Source organism: Labeo rohita, chromosome 2 (assembly GCF_022985175.1).
Source record: "Labeo rohita strain BAU-BD-2019 chromosome 2, IGBB_LRoh.1.0, whole genome shotgun sequence".
NCBI classification, from domain to species: Eukaryota; Metazoa; Chordata; class Actinopteri; order Cypriniformes; family Cyprinidae; genus Labeo; species Labeo rohita.
The window spans coordinates 24,485,841-24,507,270 of NC_066870.1; the positions used below are offsets into that span (position 1 = coordinate 24,485,841).

The 21,430-nt window shown below is 36.8% G+C and overlaps 1 protein-coding gene across 3 annotated transcripts; it reads left to right on the top strand.

The window, feature by feature from the left end:
• Window positions 1–1,091: 1,091 nt before the first annotated feature.
• smg7 (SMG7 nonsense mediated mRNA decay factor) lies at window positions 1,092–19,946 on the top strand. Of its 3 annotated transcripts, none has more exons than XM_051130688.1 (23): window positions 1,092–1,221; window positions 4,425–4,456; window positions 4,833–4,950; window positions 5,032–5,164; window positions 5,349–5,520; window positions 5,681–5,752; window positions 5,846–5,996; window positions 6,088–6,223; window positions 6,368–6,530; window positions 8,338–8,494; window positions 8,761–8,831; window positions 8,934–8,994; window positions 9,106–9,225; window positions 9,560–9,977; window positions 10,064–10,205; window positions 10,310–10,689; window positions 10,948–11,292; window positions 13,397–13,546; window positions 14,022–14,099; window positions 14,498–14,654; window positions 14,831–15,001; window positions 15,446–15,600; window positions 17,175–19,946. In XM_051130688.1, exons 1-23 carry the CDS (start codon window positions 1,196–1,198, stop codon window positions 17,286–17,288), a joined length of 3,522 nt encoding a protein of 1,173 aa, XP_050986645.1. In that variant the 5' UTR covers window positions 1,092–1,195; the 3' UTR covers window positions 17,289–19,946. The 3 variants fall into 3 exon arrangements, with proteins under 3 accessions (XP_050986645.1, XP_050986652.1, XP_050986661.1); XM_051130695.1 differs by having other exon boundaries at window positions 10,070–10,205; XM_051130704.1 differs by lacking the exon at window positions 13,397–13,546.
• Window positions 19,947–21,430: the final 1,484 nt, after the last annotated feature.

Below are 21,430 nucleotides of genomic sequence, written 5' to 3' on the forward strand. Positions count from 1 at the left end.
TCCAAAATACAGCAAAATCAGTAATATTGTAAAATATTTTACTATTTAAAATAACTGCTTTCTATTTGAATATATTTTAAAATGTAATTTATTCCTGTGATCAAAGCTAAAATTACTCCAGTCTTCAGTGTCACATGACCCTTCAGAAATCATTCTAATATGCTGATTTAAAACATTTTTTATTATTATCAATATCTGAAACATTTTTTTCATGATTCTTTGATGAATAGAATGATCCAAAGATCAGCATTCGGGAAACTAATGATAGAAATTAATAATTTTATGTAGCAAGGATGCTTTAAATTGATCATTAAAAACATGTATAATGTTACTAGAGATTTCTATTTCAGATAAATGCTGTTCTTCTGAACTTTCTATTCATCAAAGAAACCCGAAAAAAAATCTACTCAGCGGTTTTCAACTTAATAATAATAATAATACATGTTTTTTAAGCAGCAAATCAGAATGGTATAATGATTTCTGAAGGATCATGTGACTGGAGTTATGATGCTAAAAATTCAGCATCGAAATCATGGAATAAATTACATTTTAAAATATATTCAAATAGAAAACAGTTATTTCAAATAGTAAAAATATTTTTAAAAAATACTGTCTTTGCTGTACATTGGATCAAATAAATGCAGACTTGGTGAGCATTAAAAAAACTTTTGACTGGTAGTGTATGCTAGTATTATGGACTAGTATTATGTGTGTTTAATTCGCCAGTGGGCTAGTTCTGTTATGCAGATCTGGCAGCCCTGCTTAGCATTCATTTATTTGACACACTTTCCGTTTTTAGACCGAGATTACGGTTTGAAATATATATTGGATGTTTAAACTCAGCAGGAAACGTTTCATAACAGTAGTACATTCGTATTCAGTGTAGCACACTAGAATTATACCTACCCCGTTGAGAGGCCTACAAAAATAGTATAAGAGGTCAAACTGTATGGAGACGTTAGACTTTCAAGTATTTAGCCTTGCCACGATTCACAGTCTGGTTTTGGACAAGCTGTATATGAAAAGTAATTACTGTACGTGATCGAGGGGGCGGGGTCTGTGACGTAACTCAGCGCGCTCCTGTGTGTACGTCTGGACCGTTTTCTACCAATGACGATGTGATGGACAATATGGCGCCGGGAGTAGATTTAGCTTGTGAACCTGTCGTTGTCTAAAAGACTGGCGATCCGACAGGATGAACCTCTGCGCCCAATACTTACGGTAAGTAAAATCCGGAGAGTCTCAGGCTCGAATTGGCGACCGAGTCCGTGTTTCTACCGCTGAGGCCGAATGTGGTTTATCGGAATGTTGTTCGGCTAGCATTGGCTGTCAGTGCTAGACGCTAGGCTACTTAGCATGCTAGCCTGTAAACGAGACACGAAACTGAATACAAGCAGAAGTGGCTGACATTTTGCCCCAGATATTGCAAAAAAGGATTGATAGATGGGGGGTTGGGAAAATCGCGACATTTACGTTATGTAACGATAATTCGTGTCTACATAGCAGCTGTTGTGGGAGGGCATGCTAGGTGATGTGTTAGCCCGCGTTAGCTACAAACATACCATTGGATGGTCAGAAAACAATCCAGTTACACATGCTCGCTACATTAGTCACATAAGGTTTCTGGTGACTAATCATCTTTAAAATTTACCTGAAGGTTAAAATCGATGTTGCGCATTTGCTTTACACAGATTTCCTTTTCCTTTCATTTCAGGTTGAATAGTAAAGTACAGTGATGAGCCAGTGGTGACAGTGCACTGGTATAATACTGATTTATAAAGTGTTATGTTATGTCAGTTTTGTGGATTACAAGCTTGTTTGACATTGTTTTAGTCGTTTTAAACTGTAACACCCATCGATTTGGACAGATAACACTGAGATTCAGAACAAAATCAACACGTATTTCATAAGAGTTTTCTTTAGTTTTTTTTGAGAGCTTATCTGTGTGAATGTCTGGTATGCAAGTCAAAGTTTTTTCATCTTACATGCCTCAGTATCCTTGCGTTGGTTCAAAACAGTGGGACGTGAATTGACAAGGGAGTTTGTAAATTAATTTAGTGGATGGTAATGACAAATCCAGGCCATTTGAACATGAAAGGTTGTCAGCAGTGTGCTAAGTAGATCTGTTTGGTGGTGAGGAGTGTTGGCGAAGGAATGATGGTGCTGTGATGATTGTCAGATTGCACATTTCAGATCCAAAGTGACAGCTGAGAGCATAACTGTAGTACTCTGGGTTTGTACTTGCAGACATTGGGATAAGAGACAACAGAAAAGCTACATGTTGTTATGCTTTAATGTAACATGAAGCATCCTCTAGAGCTTGGATAACAATATTCAAGCTGATCCAGGTGTGTGGTTTCATTCTGCTTGTTTTGATGTGATGTTCATTTAGTACACAATCCTATGAACAGAGGCTTTTTGACAGCATTAGACAGGTAGTTTTTTAAACAACCTTTTTGAAGTTTGCCAAAAAATGATTATGCATGTCATTTTTAAAAATTTATTATGAGTGTATCAGGTAATATTTTTCCTTATTAAGAATATCAATCTGTTTGTGAAAGTTACAAATGTTTTTTTCTTTTTGTTTATTGATTGCAATTTTTTTGTTAATGTTTAAGAATGCTATTTAACTCTGGTAATATCATCTTGTTATTGTTAGGATTGGATAGAGGTGTGTTAATGTGTTTTTGATGATTCAAAGATTTCATTGTCAATTCTATGAAGAAGTGGTGAAAGAAAGGTCTTTCACCCTTACATTAGCTCATCCATACCAGAATATTTACTATTTAGTACGAGTAAGACCGCTTTATGAAGTTGACAGTCAAGTTGTAGTCATGTGTTAGAGACTTTCCAACTGATTAAATTGTTGCTTGTCCAACTGGTCCAGTGCTGCATTGTCATACAATTTTACATTCACTGATCTTGTAAATGTTTTTATGCCTTGCAGAACATTGTTTTTGTATGATATTTCTATGACATTTAGTACATTGTTATTATACTGATGTTTTGTATTTAACTGTTGCTCTAAATTTTACCAGTGTAGCATTTTCAAGCTGGCTTTTGGATGGTCTTAGAAGCATCTGCTAGAATAGATTCAAATTCTAAACCAATTTGCTTTGTATTGATTCAAAATATATTGATTGTTTATATATTATTATATAGAAATATCTTAATTAATACTGTTAGTATATTAAATATATTAATATTTTAGATAAAACATATTATTTTCTTAATTCCAGGGAAAGAAAAAAATTGTAATTGTCTGTATATTATAGCTGTATAAATTTGAGCTGTTCTTCTAAATTAAGATCCTATACATTTTTCATGAAAATGTGAACTTTCTGTTCAAAAATAAATTATCTATTTTAAATCCTTTTTGAAAATTTGGCAGGGCAAGTATGTAAATATCTAAACTACTAGCAGATTTTTTTGAGCATCAAGTTTTTGAACAGTAAGATTTTTAATGTGTTTTTTTTTTTTTTTTTTTTTTAAGAAGTCTCTTCTGCTCACCTGCATTTGTTTGATCTAAAGCACAGCATTATTATTATTATCAGTATTTAAAACAGTTGAGTACTTTTTTTTTCAGGATTCATTAAATGGAAAGATCCAAAGATCAGCATTTATCTGAAATAAAAAGCTTTTGTAACATACACTATACCATTCAAAAGCTTGGAGTAAGTATCATTTTTTTTGGGGGGGGGGAAATTAATACCTTTATATGGCAAGGATGCTTTAAATTGATCAAAAGTGATGATAAATACATTCATAATGCTACAAAATATTTCTATTTCAGACAAATGCTGTTATTCTGAACTTTCTATTCAACTGAAAAAGATCTCTGAAGATTTCTGAAGGATCACGTGACTGGAGTAATGATGCTAAAGATTCAGCTTTGAAATCAATGGAATAAATCACATTTTAAAATAAATTCAAATAGAAAAGTTATTTTAAATAGTAAAAATGTTTCAAATTTTTGTGTTTTTGCTGTACTTTGGATTAAAAAAATGCAGCTTGGTGAACAAAAGAGACTTTAAAAAACAAAAAACTTACTGTTCAAAAAGTTTGACTGGTAGTGTAAAAAAATAAATAAAACATTGAGTCCTGAAATGTAATTATATATATGAAATGTAATCATACATACTGACCACTAAAATATCCAAGAAGTTATTATTATTTGCAATATTTTTGTTAATTAAACCGATAGCATTGCCTTAAATTTGCTGTCTGTCATCACTCATCAACTATGTGCATGACAAATAAAAAATAAGGCACAAAATGTTCTTGAGGCTGAGAATATATAAAAACGAAGCCCCTGAACTGCGATGCTGTCTCGTTCATTCCAGAGATGTGTGCACCAGACCTTGCCCAATGATTCTCTCTTTAATCATCTCCTCATTAACATATTCATTTCTTGTTTTGAGCAGGCAGGCAGAGGCCCTGAAGGCTGACATGACAGGTATGTGCTAGTTTAGTCTATTTAGTTAGGACTTTAAACTTTTGTTAGTGTCTTTCAGTCTTAGCATGTTATTTAGAAGTGTTTATCTAACATGTCCTCTTTAAAATATCAAGAATATGACTCTGATGGTTATAAATTGCACAGATTATTAGAATTATTGATGTGATGTATGAGCTTGCATGGAGACTATTGCTGTATTTCATATTTGTCATCTTATCCCTGTCACTCTGGTAACCATGGCATTGAATGTGGTTACTAAGACGTGCAGATCTTTCTCCAAATGAACAGAAAGGCGCTGTTAGACACAGTTAGTCACATTATACAGTGCGGCTGCAGCATTAGATGTTTAACATGTTCCACTCCTCGTGTCACGCAGATTCAAAGCTTGGTGCCGCGGAGGTCTGGACGTCACGGCAGGCTCTTCAGGACTTGTACCAGAAAATGCTGGTTACGGACCTGGAGTACGCCCTGGACAAGAAAGTGGAACAAGATCTGTAAGAATACCATTAATAATGCTTTGTATAATTGACATGCATTAAAATATCTGGTTGACCGTCATCTCACTTTTGTTTTAGCTGGAACCATGCTTTTAAGAATCAAATAACCACACTACAGAGTCAAGCTAAGAACAGGGCCAACCCCAATCGAAGTGAAGTACAGGCCAATCTGTCCCTGTTTCTTGAGGCAGCTAGTGGATTCTACACACAAGTAAGCTTGGTTATTGTACAGTGCTCATTGTTAAGCAGATTGTGGCTGAAACAACCACAGACAAGCTTTGTGTCACATGACCAATTGTTATGCCAGTCTGCTGTTCTGTGTTGAGCTGTAGTGCCTTCTATATATATATATATATATATATATATAATAAAAAAATCTCCTTCTGGATCCTCAGTTGTTGCAGGAGCTGTGCACGGTGTTTAATGTGGACTTGCCTTGCCGTGTGAAATCATCTCAGCTTGGCATCATCAGCAATAAGCAGAGCAGCACCAGCGCCATAGTGAAGCCCCAACCCAGCTCCTGTTCCTACATCTGCCAGCACTGTCTTGTCCATCTTGGAGATATTGGTGAGCTCACTCAGGACATTTTGTAGCTAGCTTGTGGAAAACACCAGCAAACCACTTTGCTGCTATTATGAATATAAAATATTTAGACGCATAGAAATTGGGAAGAGCGCTATGCATGGGAGGGTTTAATTGGTTGTGGTTTATTTTGCGCAATTCACAGCACGTTATCGGAACCAAACCAGCCAGGCTGAGTCGTACTACAGACATGCAGCTCAACTTGTTCCGTCAAATGGTTGGTATCTGTTTTCATATTCTCAGGCACACTGCTGACATTTGAATTTAAAACAAATGAATTAAGAATTTTATTTTTCCCCTCTGCTTTCAGGTCAACCTTACAATCAACTGGCCATCCTGGCTTCTTCCAAAGGAGACCACCTCACAACAATCTTCTACTACTGCAGGAGCATTGCTGTCAAATTCCCCTTCCCTGCTGCCTCCACTAACCTACAGAAAGCTCTTTCCAAGGCCCTTGAGAGGTCAGAATATTTACATTTAATATTTAATATTTTGCTCACATTATCATATGCAAGCCAGTGCTTAATTCTCCTGTGTCTCTTTAACCTACAGCCGTGATGAGGTCAAAACAAAATGGAGCGTGTCTGATTTTATTAAGGCCTTCATCAAGTTTCACGGCCATGTTTATCTCTGCAAAAGCCTGGATAAGCTGAACACCCTGAGAGAGAAATTAGAGGAGCAGTTCCAGGTAAGGCCAAAACCACCAGCTGTAGCACCTCACATTATTTTCCCCCATTAACTTAAGGTGGCAGTTATTTGACAGGTTTCTGTCTCACTCTTTCTTAGTTTGAATTTGTGTGCTCATTAATATTCTTACTAATTCGCTCCGCAGAGGCTGATTCTTCAGAAAGCTTTCAGCTCCCAGCAGCTGGTCCATATCACAGTGATAAACCTGTTTGAACTGCACCACCTCCGAGACTTCAGCAATGAGGCAGATGAGCACAGCTACAGCTCGGACGAGCAGATCAGCTGGGTCCAACTCCTTGGCCTCTTCAGTATGTCTTTCTTTTCACACTGCACTTAACCAATGTCTTATGGTCTTTTTAAATCCCAGGTTAAGCACATTACAACTTGTGATTTTGAAAGATACTTACTACCATTTAAAAGTTTGAAGGGATAGTTCACCCCAAAATAAAAAATCAGTCATTAATTACAAACCCAAATATTATTATGTCATTCCAAACCTGCAAGACCTTTGTTTGTCTTCAGAACACAAATTTTTAATGAAATCTGAGAGCTTTCCTGCATAGACAGCAACGCAACTACTATGCCGGGTCTATGCCGGGTCAGAAAGCTCTCGTATTTTATCAGAAATATCTTAGTTTGTGTTCAGAAGATGAATGAATGTCTTACAGGTTTGAAACGACATGAGAGTAATTATTGACAGAATTTTCGTTTTTGGGTGAACTATCCCTTTAAGGGTTGTAATTTAAAGGTGTTTCTCATGCTCATCAAGGCTCTGTTTATTTGATCAAAAATACAGTAAAAAGTGGTAATATTATGAATATTATAACAATTTAAAATACGTTTCTATTTTTATGTATTTAAAATAGCCTGTGATGGAAAGGCTGAATTTTCCGCAGCCATTACTCCAGTCTTCAGTGTCACGTGATCCTTCAGAAATAATTTTGTTATGCTGGTTTGGTGCTCAAGAAACATTTATTATCAATGTTTATCAATGTCAAGATTAATTATTTACCCTGAGTAACATGCAAACGGTATGAACCATGGAGCAAAATAAAACTGAATTACATTTTAGATAAGGATGCACTGAAATGAAAATTTTGGACCGAAACGGGAACAGAAAATTGTGGATGCTCTTGGCCCAAAAACAAACTGAAAATGCTTCATAATTATTTATAATTTTATTAAATAATATAATATATAATATAATATATAATATATGTCATTTTGACTTAGTAATTTTAATGATATTTAATTAAAAAACAAAAACAAAAAAACAATTTAAAAAAACCCACTATAAAGTCAATAAAATTACACACTTTTATTCGAAGTAACAATAAAATTAGACAGAAAATATATTAATAGCTTTTTTTTTATATTATCTTTTTTTATATTATTTTTTATATTATCTTTTATTTTATATTTTTATTTATATCTTTTATATTCATTTTTTTTTTTTTTTGGACTAATTATTCAAATAATGTATAGTCTTACAAAACTATGATTATCAGAGCATGTGAACAGAGCATAGCATCACGAGAGGGTAGCGTCATCTACACACTCATTAAATTTTGAGTAGTGAGGCACTGACAAATGACGGTCATTGCAACCTTGCAAAGTGATGGCGCTATGGAGCCATCTGCTTTTTAAAAATATTTTAATAGGTTTAACATTAAATTATAAGCTTGGAGTATACGCTAATTTGACTAGAAACAACGGAGCCCGGAAATGCGAAGCATCCTTCAGGTTAAGAGTCAGGCGTGACTTCCGTTTTCATCTATATGAGCAAAATATTGAGTGAAGCATCACGCTGCGCAGAGACGATGGCTTAGAGGCAGAGTGAAACCTGTGCGTTGAACACTACTGGTCGCTGTGGTGCGCCATATATTTTTGGCTCGTATTTTCGTCCATTTTTCTCTTTTGGCCGAAAACCAGAAATTTTTCGGTGGCTGAAATTTCAGTACATCCCTAATTTTAGAATGACCAAAATTGACTATTTTAATTGTGAAAAGACCATTTTTAACTGCAGCCTTAGAACTGTTTTGAGACTGTTTGAGAAAATCTAAACTATAATGTAATTCTGTAAATGTGGTGATAAATGTCTTTATCTTTCTCTAGTGTCTTTCCTGGGCGTGATGTTAAGCCGAGCTTTACTCAATAAGAACCGAGAGGAGATCATGGGGGAGTGCCCTCTTCCTGCCATCAAAGTGTCTCTGGACTGGCTAAGGCTTCGACCCAGTGTGTTCAATGAAAGTGCCATGGACAAGCGGCAGTAGTAAGAAAGGCTTCCTTTTTTCCTTCCACTATAGTACTGAACATTTTTTTTTTTTGAATATGTAGGTTTCATTTCAGTTTCAAAACTGAAGCTAGCTGATTTTAGCTGGTAGTTCTTAAAAGCCTGAGTCTCTTGAATCCACGTTTTGCATAATTTCAGCAACAATACCCACAATCAATTTCATGACATTTTAAAATGATTCTGTGTAAGCCAAGACTTTGAGGTATTGAATACTGTTAAAATGACACATCTTTGGCGTCTCACAGCATCTGGCCATGGCTGGTGTCCATTCTGAACAGCTTTCAGCCTAAGGAGGAGGATGTGTCAAATGCGTCAGGTAGTGAGCACTGCATCACACGCTTGTATTTGCTCATGAAATATCTTTGCTTATAAATGCTTCTTTTCTTTTTGTTAACAATCATGATTGTTTGTTTCACAGTGATTCCACTGCCTGAGGAGTTTGAACTGCAAGGCTTTCTGGCCCTTCGGCCAGCTCTAAGGTAATCCTTCATGATTAATTGATTGCTGTTCTTGTTTTTAACTCTTATTTTACGCACATGTTACTATTTTAGCTGTTTTTTTTTTATAAGGCTGTTATTTCATGATTTTAGAATGCTAGACTTCTCTAAAGGGCATCAGGGTATCGTGGTTGGCAAAGAGAGCCTGTTAATTCATGCCCGACACCAGAGACTCATCAGCCTGGGCAAGTGGGTGGCTGACAACCAACCACGGTGAGCCATTGTTTCATTTTCATTTCATACTGCCTTGGACTTTCTTGGACTTTCCTGAAGTCTGTCATCACCTTAAATATTCCTTCTAGCTTTAAAAAGTAAATTGTTTAATAATTTTTCTGCTCAGTAGTAATTTCCCTTTGATTTTCTTTGCTTTGCTTTTTTCTTTTACTGTTCTTGACTTAACCTTTCTGTAGCTTTCTTTCATTTTTCCATTTCCTTTTCTTGCTTTGTTCAATTTTCTTTTTCTTTTCTTAGATTATCAGCTTATTAGCTTGTTTTTCTCCTCAGGATTTTGTGTGCAAAATTTCATTTTTACTTTTGGCATCAACAGGTTGATCCAGTGTCGTATAAGTGATGGCCTTCTGCTCTTCATCACTGATATCCCTGAGATGGTAGTGGAAGAGCCACAGGAAAAAGACACACCTGTTCTCCAGGAGTCATCTAATGGTGAGCAGACCCCGAACGACAGCACCCAGGGCCTGAAGTCGGTCCTCTCAGCTGGAAAGAACCAGAACAGTGGGCTAGATGGCAGTGAGAGACCTGTGGTCACCTTCAAAGAGAACATCAAACCTCGAGAGCAAAGTAGAGAACAGAACCGGACCCAGCACCAGAGGGATGCAGGAAAGGACAGAGCTGCGTTTAATAAAGGAAATGGAATTCAAGGGAAGAACGAGCAGAAGAAAGAGGGCAAGAGAAAGAGTGAGGTGAAGAAAAACAGTCATGATAAAACTACGGATGCTGGGAAACAGGTGAGAGATTTTACCTGTCTCATTCTGTGTTAATTCTTTTTCAAATGTGTGAACTCCTCCTGATCTCCTCTTTGATTTGCTGCAAGGTGAAGACTCAGACTGAGATGAGGAAGACTCCAGTGTCAGAGGCGAGGAAGACTCCAGTCACACAGACTCAAACAACATGCTCTTCACAATTTATCCCCATCCACCACCCAGGAGCTTTCCCACCTCTGCCCAGCAGACCAGGTACCCTCAGACACTTACCTACATGGCACATCTGAACATTATTAACACATGTACTATTTAGTCAGTGCTCACTTCCTCTTCCTTTTTTTTCCTTTCTATTTTAGGATTTCCCCCACCAGCATATGTGATCCCTCCTCCTGTGGCATTCTCCATGAGCCCAGGCTTCACCTTCCCCACAGGTGTATCTGTACCCGCACCCTTCCTCCAGACTGCTTCCCACCCTCAATCTGCCAATCCAGTGCAGACGGGGAAACCCTCACACATTCCCTACAGCCAGCAGAGACCCTCGGGTCCTGGAGCCCTAAACCAAGGCCCTCCACAGCCTCAGCAGACACAGCCTCCCCCTCCACAGCCATCCCAACAGGCCTTGCAACAATCTGTACAGCTTCAAGTGCAACAACAACAACAGCAACAGCAGCAGTCACCCACAAAGCAGAGCTCTCAGCTTGGAAAAAGTCCGCCACATCATCACAGCATGCAACAGGTAATGTGACGCTTTTATTTCAAAGGGATAGTTTGACAGAATTTTCATTTCTGGGTCTCTAAGCAAGTGGTATTACATTAAAAAATAACCATACCTTATTATGCCCACTTTATTGGCTCCTGTGGTGATGAGGTTCAGTATCTGCCCTCCTGTTTCCTTGACAAGTCCGATTACCATGGAGACTACTTAGAAACATGGATGTTGCTGACCTTGTTGGGTAATCTCTTATTTTTCTTCTTTTTTATTTTGTGCTTGCAGTCTTACATGCAGGTGCCTGAGCAGCCTGGTCAAATGTGGAACCAGCACCAAACACAGCCCACCATGCAGAAAATGCCCATGCAGATGCCAGTCAAACAGCCTTTCTTCATGCCCACCCAGGACCCAATGAAGCTTTTCGAACACCCCATGAGCATGCAGCCCCCTCAGCCCAGCATGGACAAGAAGATGAAGTTTCCGGAGGTCAAAATGCAAGATTTCTATTGGGAGCCTTCTTACCACATGGGAGGAGAGGGCAGGAGCGGAATGGGGGAAAGAATGGGCAAACGTCAGCCTGGAGTCTTTTGCCCTGACCAGGAGAACATGCCCAGAGGCCCTCCATATGAAGTTAGCATTCTTTCTCCTCTCTGTTAGAAGAAAATAAATGTCAGGCTTATTATATATGATAATAGCATACTATCATATTACTTTATTATGCATACTTAGCGTAAAAAATGTGAAATAACAATAGAAAAAAAAAAAATAGTTTTGTTTTTTATTTTGTTATTTTTAAAGAAGTCTCTTCTGCTTACTAAGCCTGCATTTATTTGATTTAAAGTACAGCAAAAACAGTAACATTTTGAAATATATTTTACTGTATTTTACTATTTAATGATCTGTTTGAATATATTTTAAAATGTAACTTATTTGCTAAAAGCAAAATTTTCAGCATCGTTACTCCAGTCTTCAGTGTCACATAATCCTTCAGATATCATTCTAAAATGCTGATTTGCTGTTCAAGAAACATTGTTATTATTATTATTATTATTCAAAACAGTTCAGTACTTTTTTTTCAGGATTCTTAAAGAATAAAATTCTCTAAGAATTCTCTAAGAATAGAAAGATCAGCATTTATCTGAAATATCTCTTTTGGGAAAGAAATTATAGAAATTAATACTTTCATACAAGGATGCTTTAAATTGATCAAAATGATTATAAAATGATTGTAAAGACATTTATAATATCACAAAAGATTTTTATTTCAGATAAATGGTATTTTTTTCTGAACATTGTGTTCATCAAAGAAATTCTATTCAGCTGTTTTTTAACAATAATAATAATAATAATAATAATTGTTTTTGAGCAGCACATCAGAATATTAGCATGATTTCTGAAGGATCATGTGATTGGAGTAACGATGCTAAAATTCAGCTTTGAAATCACAGGAATAAATTATTTTCAAACATTTTCAAACAGAAAACGTTATTTTAAATAGTAAAAATCTTGGTTTTGCTGTACTTTGGATCAATAAATGCAGGCTTGGTGAGCAGAAGAGACTTCTTTAAAAACATTAAAAATCTTGCTGTTCAAAACTTGACTGGTAGTATATTTAAAAAAAATAAATAAATATTACATTTATTTATTTAGCATAAACTACCAATATCAGTAGGATCAGTAAGGTATTTGTTTTTCTCTCCAAGGTTGCAATTATTCAATTGCATTATTCAATCAATACAGTAAAAACAATAATGTTGTGAAAATGGAAGTAGTGACATCATTTCTGCTGTGTTGTGATGCACATCCGAGTGTAACGGATCATCAGAAAAGAAAAAAAAACGTTGGCAGGGGACTTGGTTCTATGGACCGACTGTGGATTGAATTTTGAGAAGTGGCTGTTGCACTCAAAAGTTGAGGCAGATGAAATTATTAATATGCTGATTTGTTGCTCAAGAAATATTTACAATCATTGTTGAAAACAGTCGTGCTGATTAATGTTTTTGTGGAAAACATTATTGTATAATTCAGTGCAGTTCTTTAAGTGTTAAGACATGTTAAACAAATTTGGATTTAAAATATTTTTATTTCCAAATTAATAACTTCCATCATTCATGACTTTAAAACATACAACATGCGGTCAAGCATGCAATAGTTCATGAATGTTTTAAACGTTTATCATTTCATAATGTGTTCACATTATTTATTAATAGTGTACTGCTTGGTGCAGTGATCTCCAAGCAGCAAGCAAGCGTTCCTTTCCAAACACAGCTGCAGTCCTTATTCTCAGTCAGTTTCTTTCACTTGCCTTTGGTTTCTACGGGCTTAGCGTCTGTACAATATCTGTTATGACTCTGATTATCATGGGTTTCCGGCATAAGCTGGAGATCATTTACAACCACATTTTATTGAAACTTGATCTCAGCGGTTGAGACGCGCATGCTTTCTAATTTTTCATCTCTTCTTTCACGTTTCCATCTCTAGCTGTCTAACTGCTGTGAATTATGCTGTGATGCATTTGTGTGTTGTTTGAAACACTAATTTACTTTTGAGTAAGTCAGACAGCTTTATCATAGGCCGTGAACAGAAGTCGCAGTGATCTTCACAGGCTGCTGTTTTTCTCTTAGATAGCTATAACAGGCCGCTTCCTATTTTCTTACGTCCTGTTTCTCTCATCCCTTTTTCCTCCCTCCCTCCCTCTCTCCTTCCTTTCCCTTTGTGCCTCGTCTCTCACTAGGACAACAAGAGCTCCCCTCTTCTGCCCCCAGACCTGTTAAAGACTCTGGCGGATTTTGAGGAGGAGGAGGAATTGCTCTTTACTAAACCTCATGATTTCTACCAGGCCTTGGCTGGCCCTCTTAATTCTGCTCCTGGAAGGAACATGTTTGTATGTAGTTCTCCTCCTATCATGATGTCAGGCTGGAGTGGATGTTGAGTTTTCAAATCTGGTTCCTTTGTACAATACTAGTAACAGTTCGTACATACCTACTTTATTATTACCGTTTTCCATATATAATAATCAGCGTATAATGAAAGTTATTGAAACTAAGGTGTAACGCATGTACGGGACACACATAACTTCCTGAGGTGCATCCTGGGATACTAAACCATATTGAAAGAGGTTGCTCATATTCAAATTAATATCTTGGTATATTTAATTTTTGTCTGTTAAAATAATTTTATTGTACTGTATGTGTAGTGTGCAATATGTACTGTATCTTATATTTGTTATAAATGTTTGCCTTTCTGGAAAATATAGTTTTTCCTAGTACTGCGGCAGTCTGCTTAAAAAATGTTTTATCTGTTTTAACTTCCATGTCTGTTGCAGTGTTCTCATCTTTTGTTCTTCTTTCCTTTTGTAGTTGCCAAATCAGTCACGACTAGACAGTGGAGCTGATGTGATTGGTCAATCCTCTCTCCTTCCCCGATTTTCCATTCAGGTAAGGCTGCTTAGCTGTTTTATTTTTTTATTTTTTTATTTTTTTTCCCCAAACTAACACTTTAGTTCTTGCTTGCATTATAGATCAAAGGTCACCAGGTGGCAGTGTTTTCATTCAAAACTTAACCAGTTTTTGTGTTTGCTGGCCTGGATGTTGCTTTATTTTAATTAAATTAATTTTATTATTATTATTATTATTATTATTATTATTTTTGTCAGAGCTGACTGGTAAACACATTATGAAGTACAATAACCACATTTGAATCTGGCTTGCAACATTTCCTGATAACATTTTCCCCTTTTTCTACCCTTTCTCCACTATGTCTATCAATACTAATGGCCAGTGAGATATAGAATTATTAAAAAGCCCAAATATTGATGAATTTATTTTGTTTCCAGGAGAGCTCCTACCAGAACAACAGCATTTTCAGCGAGGCCTACGGTAAAAACATGGCTCCTGCGTCTAAGCCCGACGCACCCATGATGCACCAGGAGCCTTCGCTTTACTCCCTGTTTGAAGGAACTCCATGGTCCCCCTCCCTTCCTGCTAGCTCAGGTACCATATTGTGATTTTGATTTAATGTAGTATGTTATCAATTATAAAATATCATATAATAAGGATTATATCATTCATTATAATTCAGTCAGAATAATTTCATAGCCATTATTTTGTACAAGTGAACTAGCAGCATCAGTTTGTTAACAATCTGTTCCCATCATTTGTTTTTATAGATCACTCCACACCAGCCAGTCAGTCCCCTCACTCTTCCAACCCAAGCAGCCTGCCTTCATCCCCACCCACGCATAGCCACAGCTCCCTACCCTTCTCCAACTTCGGCCCCATTGGGACGCCTGACAGCAGAGACCGTCGTGGAACTGATCGCTGGAAGGCTGAAAAGACTGGTAATGCTAGTTATTTCCAAGCTGTATTGGTTTGTGTGTCTATTCTAGTGGTCGATGACTTAAGTAACATTGACCGTTTATGTTTTTTTGTGTTTTTTTTTATTTTTTTTTTTATTTATTATTATTATTATTTTTTTTTTTTTTTTGTAAATGCCATAACAGGATTATCTATAGTCTGTTTATCTTGCATGTGTTTTTTTAAGTTCAAATTATTTTTTCAAAGTGATATTTTTAAATTACTTATTTGCAATTTTAATGTTTAATTATTATTGTTTATAGAATGAATATACATTTAATTGCAGTAATTATTATGCTTGTGTTATTGACAATCTTAAATTTAAAAAATAGTCTGATCGGCCACAAGTAGTCTCTTTGTCATATTAAGTAATAAATAAGCTGTTAATCATATTTGTTAATGTGAATGGTTGGTATTACTGTCTTCAGGTGTGAGTGGCTTTGGGTTGGACTACCTGCCATCTGCCTCGTCCTCCTCTGTGCCGGATACCAACAGCTGGCACCAGGGGGCGCCAACCAGCAGCTGGGCAGCCCAGGATATGCCAATGGAGGACTCATCCACTGTCCTTCTTGACAGTTTCAAGGTAGCATGGGATGTTCTGTCTAACATTTAGCATTATACTTTTTTTCTACACATTCACAGACCAGCAGTTGTTGTTCTAGGGCCCTATGAAATCTGTTTTATTGTTTCCCAAATTTGGTTTTATTTGTTTCCAAATTCATTTTTTTCTATTTTATTTTTTTCTGGATTTTTTTTTTTCCTAGACTCTGTTTTAATAGGTAAATTAAATTTTATTAATGAAAAGGCATGTGTAATTAATTGAAATCATGAAACTTACACAATTTAACAGCAATTTGTTAAAAGTTTAACCAAAATGACATTTTTTTTTTTAAAGCCCTATGAAATTAGTTTTGTTTACCAAATTCTATTTTTTATAAATTTTCCAATTCCATTTTAATGGTTTCATTACATTTTTAATAATCAAAAGCATCTCTAAATAATTGATTTAGAAAAAAAAGTAATAATTCATTATTATTGTATTTCTTTCATTTTTCAGTATTATTTCAGATTATACTGTTTTGTGTATTTACATTTTTCTGGTAACTAAATTCTGTTAATTTCTGTTTTTAAGGGAAAATTGTTATAATAGTAATTTATTATTAGTAGTAGTAAGGCTGGGCAATTATCGCAAAAAAAAAACTTTTTTATTATTATTTATTTATTTATTTATTACGATTTTTAATTAGTCAACTTGAAAATGTAACTACAACTTGATTTAAGTAAGTTTTTCTTTATTGCTATTCCAAGTGCACCACACGTGAAGTTGTCAACATGATGTAAATGAACTACAACTGCATCTTATACAAACTTGTCTTATACATATTATGCTATTATTAGTATACTACACCAGTATTAACTCTAAATGATCTGTAAAAACAATAAACAACAGCTTTTAGCCTGTCACCATGATGTAAACATGAAATATTAGGCATATATTAGTAGTTATTTACAGCCGTTTGCACTGATTTGTTTATTCTTTGTAAACATGGATGCGTTTCACTGTTGCACTTGTGTCTCTCGCAGTGGCGCTCAAGTTAAAAGAAGTTCACTTCCATCTTTTTGCATGCTTTTCCTATTCCACTGCCCGTGTCACATCTTTGTCAACACAAAAACGTGTCCTGTTAAAAACGGTTAATCACATGCGCTGGCATGCGGTTGGATAGTTTATTTCTCTTTACTGTTATCATTGGCATATTAGTGTCCAATTTTAACGTTTGGTGGTATTTCTATTTTCTTCGATTTCTAAAAAATAAAATCATGGCAAAACATTAAATTCTAATTAATCAATAAAATCTCTCAGCCCTAAGTAGTAGTACATATTTCATTAAGTAATTTATTTGTGTCAGTTTCTTCTGAACTTTTATTTGGCAGGTAGCTGTTAAAATCTTTAAGTTTCTATTTGTATATATGACGGTAGTTTTGGTTTTTATTCTCACAAGAAACTTTAAAATGCTCATGAAGTGACTTTTTAAGCAGTTTTAGAGATTGTCTATGTGTTCATGTACTCGTATATTGAGGCTGCAGAGATTGAAAACATGTATATTGGGGTTTTTTTTTTTTTTCTTAATTTCCTTCCTCATTCTTCTTTTTCTGTAGTCAATCTGGTCGAGCTCTATGATGCAGCCCGGTCCGTCTGCTCTGGAGCAGCTGCTGATGCAGCAGAAACAGAAGCAGCAGCGTGGCCACGGCAACATGAACCCGCCACACTGAGAGTCCACGGGAAGACGCACTTGTGTGAAACATGATTCAACAGAAGAGGTGAAACACCACAAGCTCCAATCGGAAATTTCCGGCATTACCTGCGCGCGGAGGCTGGAGACGGCGAACGATGTGAAGCGACAGGCTCAAAACGAACCGCTCGCCTGACCGACGAGGGACGTGCAGCCCTCTCCTCTCCTCTATCTCTCTCACTCACTCTGTCTGTCTCTCTCCCTGTGAGGGCGTGCAAGCACTTGACCTGTCACGCTGCTCAGCACGTAGCCGCTGCAGAACACTGACTCTGATGGAGGGACAAACTCTCTCTGATTGCCACCTCGCTTCCTCTGGGGGTCAAAGGTCATTCTCCTGTCTCATCTGGACTTAAGACTCTGGACTAGACACCCTCATGCCACCTGCTTAAATCGCTCTGTGTGACCGGCACGCCGCACGTTAAGGAGTTGAGGGCGGGCGTGCGTGTCAGGAAGGGATGTTTATTGACGGCAGACGTGGCGTTACGAGGGACAAAAAAAGAAAGAAGGACTGGTTTTGTGTTTTATTCCAAGTCTGGATTCATTTTCTCAGAGGGATTCGTCGTGTTCAGAATATTAAAAAATAAATAAAAAAGAATGAATGAAGGATAATGCGAACGGCGTGGAAGCGCGCTTCTAGAGAACGTGCTCGGATATTAGGACTTAGGTCGACACAGGCATGGATCATGGTCTTGTCATGTACAGTCTGTTGATTTGTAAGAAGAGTTCGCAGAACGGGACAGGGAACGTCTCTAAAGTTCGAACCATTATGAAGCTCATAGCGACATTATAGCTCAAATCAGTATCAAGCGGAGTTGGGGGTTAGACTATAGATGTAGGATGTAGTATCATTAGCTGCAATAGAGACTGCAATTATTAACAATACTGTATTTTGTGACTTGTTCTGTAGCAGTTTTAGCTCTCTGAAATATTATTCGGTAAATATGTTCAATAGTTTACTGCTAATGGGGGAGTTCATTCGATATAAATGTGTGCCTCCCCTTCTCCCTCCTCTCCTCATTTCTTTATTCTCTAGCTTAAACGCATAATGGCTTCCTTTGTTCATGTTCTGCCTTTTTATTAATAGTTTTAAGCTTTATCAGCTCTCTTTGTGCCTGGTCTGTGTTTTCTCTCTTCCTTTTGTTGTTCTTTCTCTATTTTTGTTTTAAGGAATCGCTAGCATCACGGTTGGCACTGTAGGGACGAGGCGAACGGGTCTAGCTGTGACGCCGTTAGCTCGGCGGAAAGGGATGCGAACCCCGTTTTCCCACAGCAACCTCACAGCCACTGAATTGTTCTCCTTTCAGGTACCATCTCCGCAGCCACTGTACTCGGTTTAAAAACCACAGAACGTACCTCCGAAAGGACGCTTCAGCTCCCGTCACGCTTAGCACTAAAACGTCGACTCTTGAGGAAGAGCGGCGAGCCCGATTACTGCTTCGTTCTGAAATCTTGTAACGTGTATCGTCGGTTGCCTCAGGTTAGCGTCACGTGGTCACGTCGTCGTAGACGCCCTGTTTGCAGCCTGTTTGTTTTGTTTTCCTTCTAACTAAAAAGCAGATATTGTTTTGAAAACGTAACGGTTCTCTTTTCAATAGAGGATATAGCACTGAGTAGGCCTTCGAGACCTTGTGTAGGTGCCACTGTTTGGTAGAGATGTTCTGGGGCCAGGGGTTTGTGCCGAAATATCTATAAGCGTTCACGGTGGTTATTTCTTCCTGGTTCGGTAAGATGTTTTTGTTCGGCGAAGGTTATATGAAAGACGTACTCTCTTGTATGATGAGAATAAAGCGTGTTTTTATTTTTGAGTAGAGAACATTTTATTAAAGATAAACTTTAAATGATGTGTCTATTTGCCGTGTGATTGTGCTTCTCTTGTTGCATTTAAAATTGTATTAAAAAATAGAAGAATAAATAATTAAATGGAACCTTAAAAGTTGAGTTAGGTCAAAGTATCAAAAAATAAAAAATAAATCTACGAGCAAAGTTTTCAGTGGGAGCTGCGCGCCCCATTTTGTTCATCTTTCGTTTTCTTTTTAGAATCGTTCAGCAAGGAGTTTCAGAAGCCTGTGCTCTGATTGGTTGCTGTGGACGCCTAACATTCTTTTATTTTGGATGGACTTGTGGTGCACAGTCTTGTGTGAATGTGCTTTTTTCGATACCCTGTATCTCACTGCATTGTAAATGTGGATTTTTTCCCTGTTGTCCAGTATCCATCTTTTAACTGTGGCTTCTGTAGTGATGTACATTACAATGCTGATCACAGGACAACAGCCTTGCGCCTCTGGGCCGTAATATAACATTCCAATAGTAAAGCTAAAAGAAAATATAACAGCCAGCTTTTTACATTCAGTTTACCACTAAGAAAAGTTTGTCCCAACCCTAAATTCAGTCTGCCACTGATTCTGCATGAAATCCATCTTTCAGAATGCCTTGTATTTTGGATGAGGGAGATATCCAGTCAAGTTCTTTTTTTTTTTTTTTTTTTCTTTTGTTTTTTTAGAGGATTTTGTCAGGGAATAGTTGGGGGTGAGGATATCTCCTTCTATAATGGGCTTGATTTATTGTGTTCTTGTCTCTTTGTGGACACTTGTAAACGCTGGAATCAGCTATGCCTTTAATAAAATAAACCATGTCCTCATATGCAGATTTGAGTCTTTTCTTTACCTCACACTTTCTCATTCTACCTTTCAGTTCCCCATGAACATGAATGTCAGGGGCACTGATATCTGTTACCTGCGACATGATTACAAGGGCATGCATTTAAACAGCTGGTATTATGCTTTGACCAGAACTATTATGACATGGGCTTTTATCATTGCTTCATTTCTGACCTCTGTAAGAAAATCTCAGTGCACACTGGTTTTTGTGGTGCATCCTACAGAGCAAATATTTTAGTTCACTAGCATAATTTTGACAATGCAACAGCCATAAAAGTGCTTTACTGTACACATTAATATTTAATACTAGATATCATACTGGGACTTAATACCCTGCTGTATTTAGACTGTTTGATTTTTATAGCTTATGAATATTTAATTCTTCTATCCATCTTATTCTTCAACGCTGAAGTCACCCAATGTGCGAGACTTCCAGTTCATTAGCCGCCATAGGGAAAAAAACGAGAAGAATAACAAGGTGCTGTAAACGGTAAAACTGTTTGCACTACAAACCAGTGTGCTCGTAATAAAGATAATATTTTAAAATAATATGGTAAGACATCAATTTGCAAAATCAAGCAACAAAATGAGCTGTTTTGTACAGATAAAAATAGCTGGACGCAGATGAGATGGAAGACAGACCCATAAGATTTACAAATGGCCACGCTTACAGCAAAAATAAGGTTGATACATCTCCGTAGGATAATAATTTTTTGATTATCAGTTTCAAAATCATTCTGATATCTTATAGTAAGGCAATAGTATATAGTGTTATAGTTATATTGACTTCTGTTTCTTTCCCACGCTCCTATACAAATGTCTGTTCTGGGAGTTTGGCAGGGTTGCCAGGTTTTCACAAAAAAAACGGCCAATTGCTATTTAAAACTAGCCCAATCACGTTCTGAGGGGCGGGTCCCCGTTAAAAATCGCGTTTTGGGGGATAAAATACAAGTTTTTGACGGGGTTCCCCTAGTAAATTCGCATTTCAGGGGCTAAATGTGACGTTATTGGGGTCTACTCAACTCACGTCGTCAAAAACAACCCGCGGCAACAGTGTTAATGTAGCCCAATTCCACGGGAAAACCGCAGACTTGGCAACACTACAGTTTGGTGAGCGGGTACCAAAGTATGCGAAAAGACGGATTGCATTACAACAGCAACAAATCCACCGTAATTATGACTGTGATGTATTTACGACAGTGAATTCCTTACTTACTGTAGGGGGCTCCAAAGTCGCAAAAATGCACAAAACTAGACACACAGTTGATTTAATACATGAATCAACAATGACAATTTTTACAGTGCTAAAATAATTTAAAGTTTATAGATGTTTTTGGTTAAATTTCTAAATGTATTCTTTATTTTTACTTTGTTCATAATACATGAAAGGCACAATATGTAAGATTTTTGATTAAAATATACAAGAAACACTAGTGTTGTAAATTTTTCTGACTTGTGTACTTGC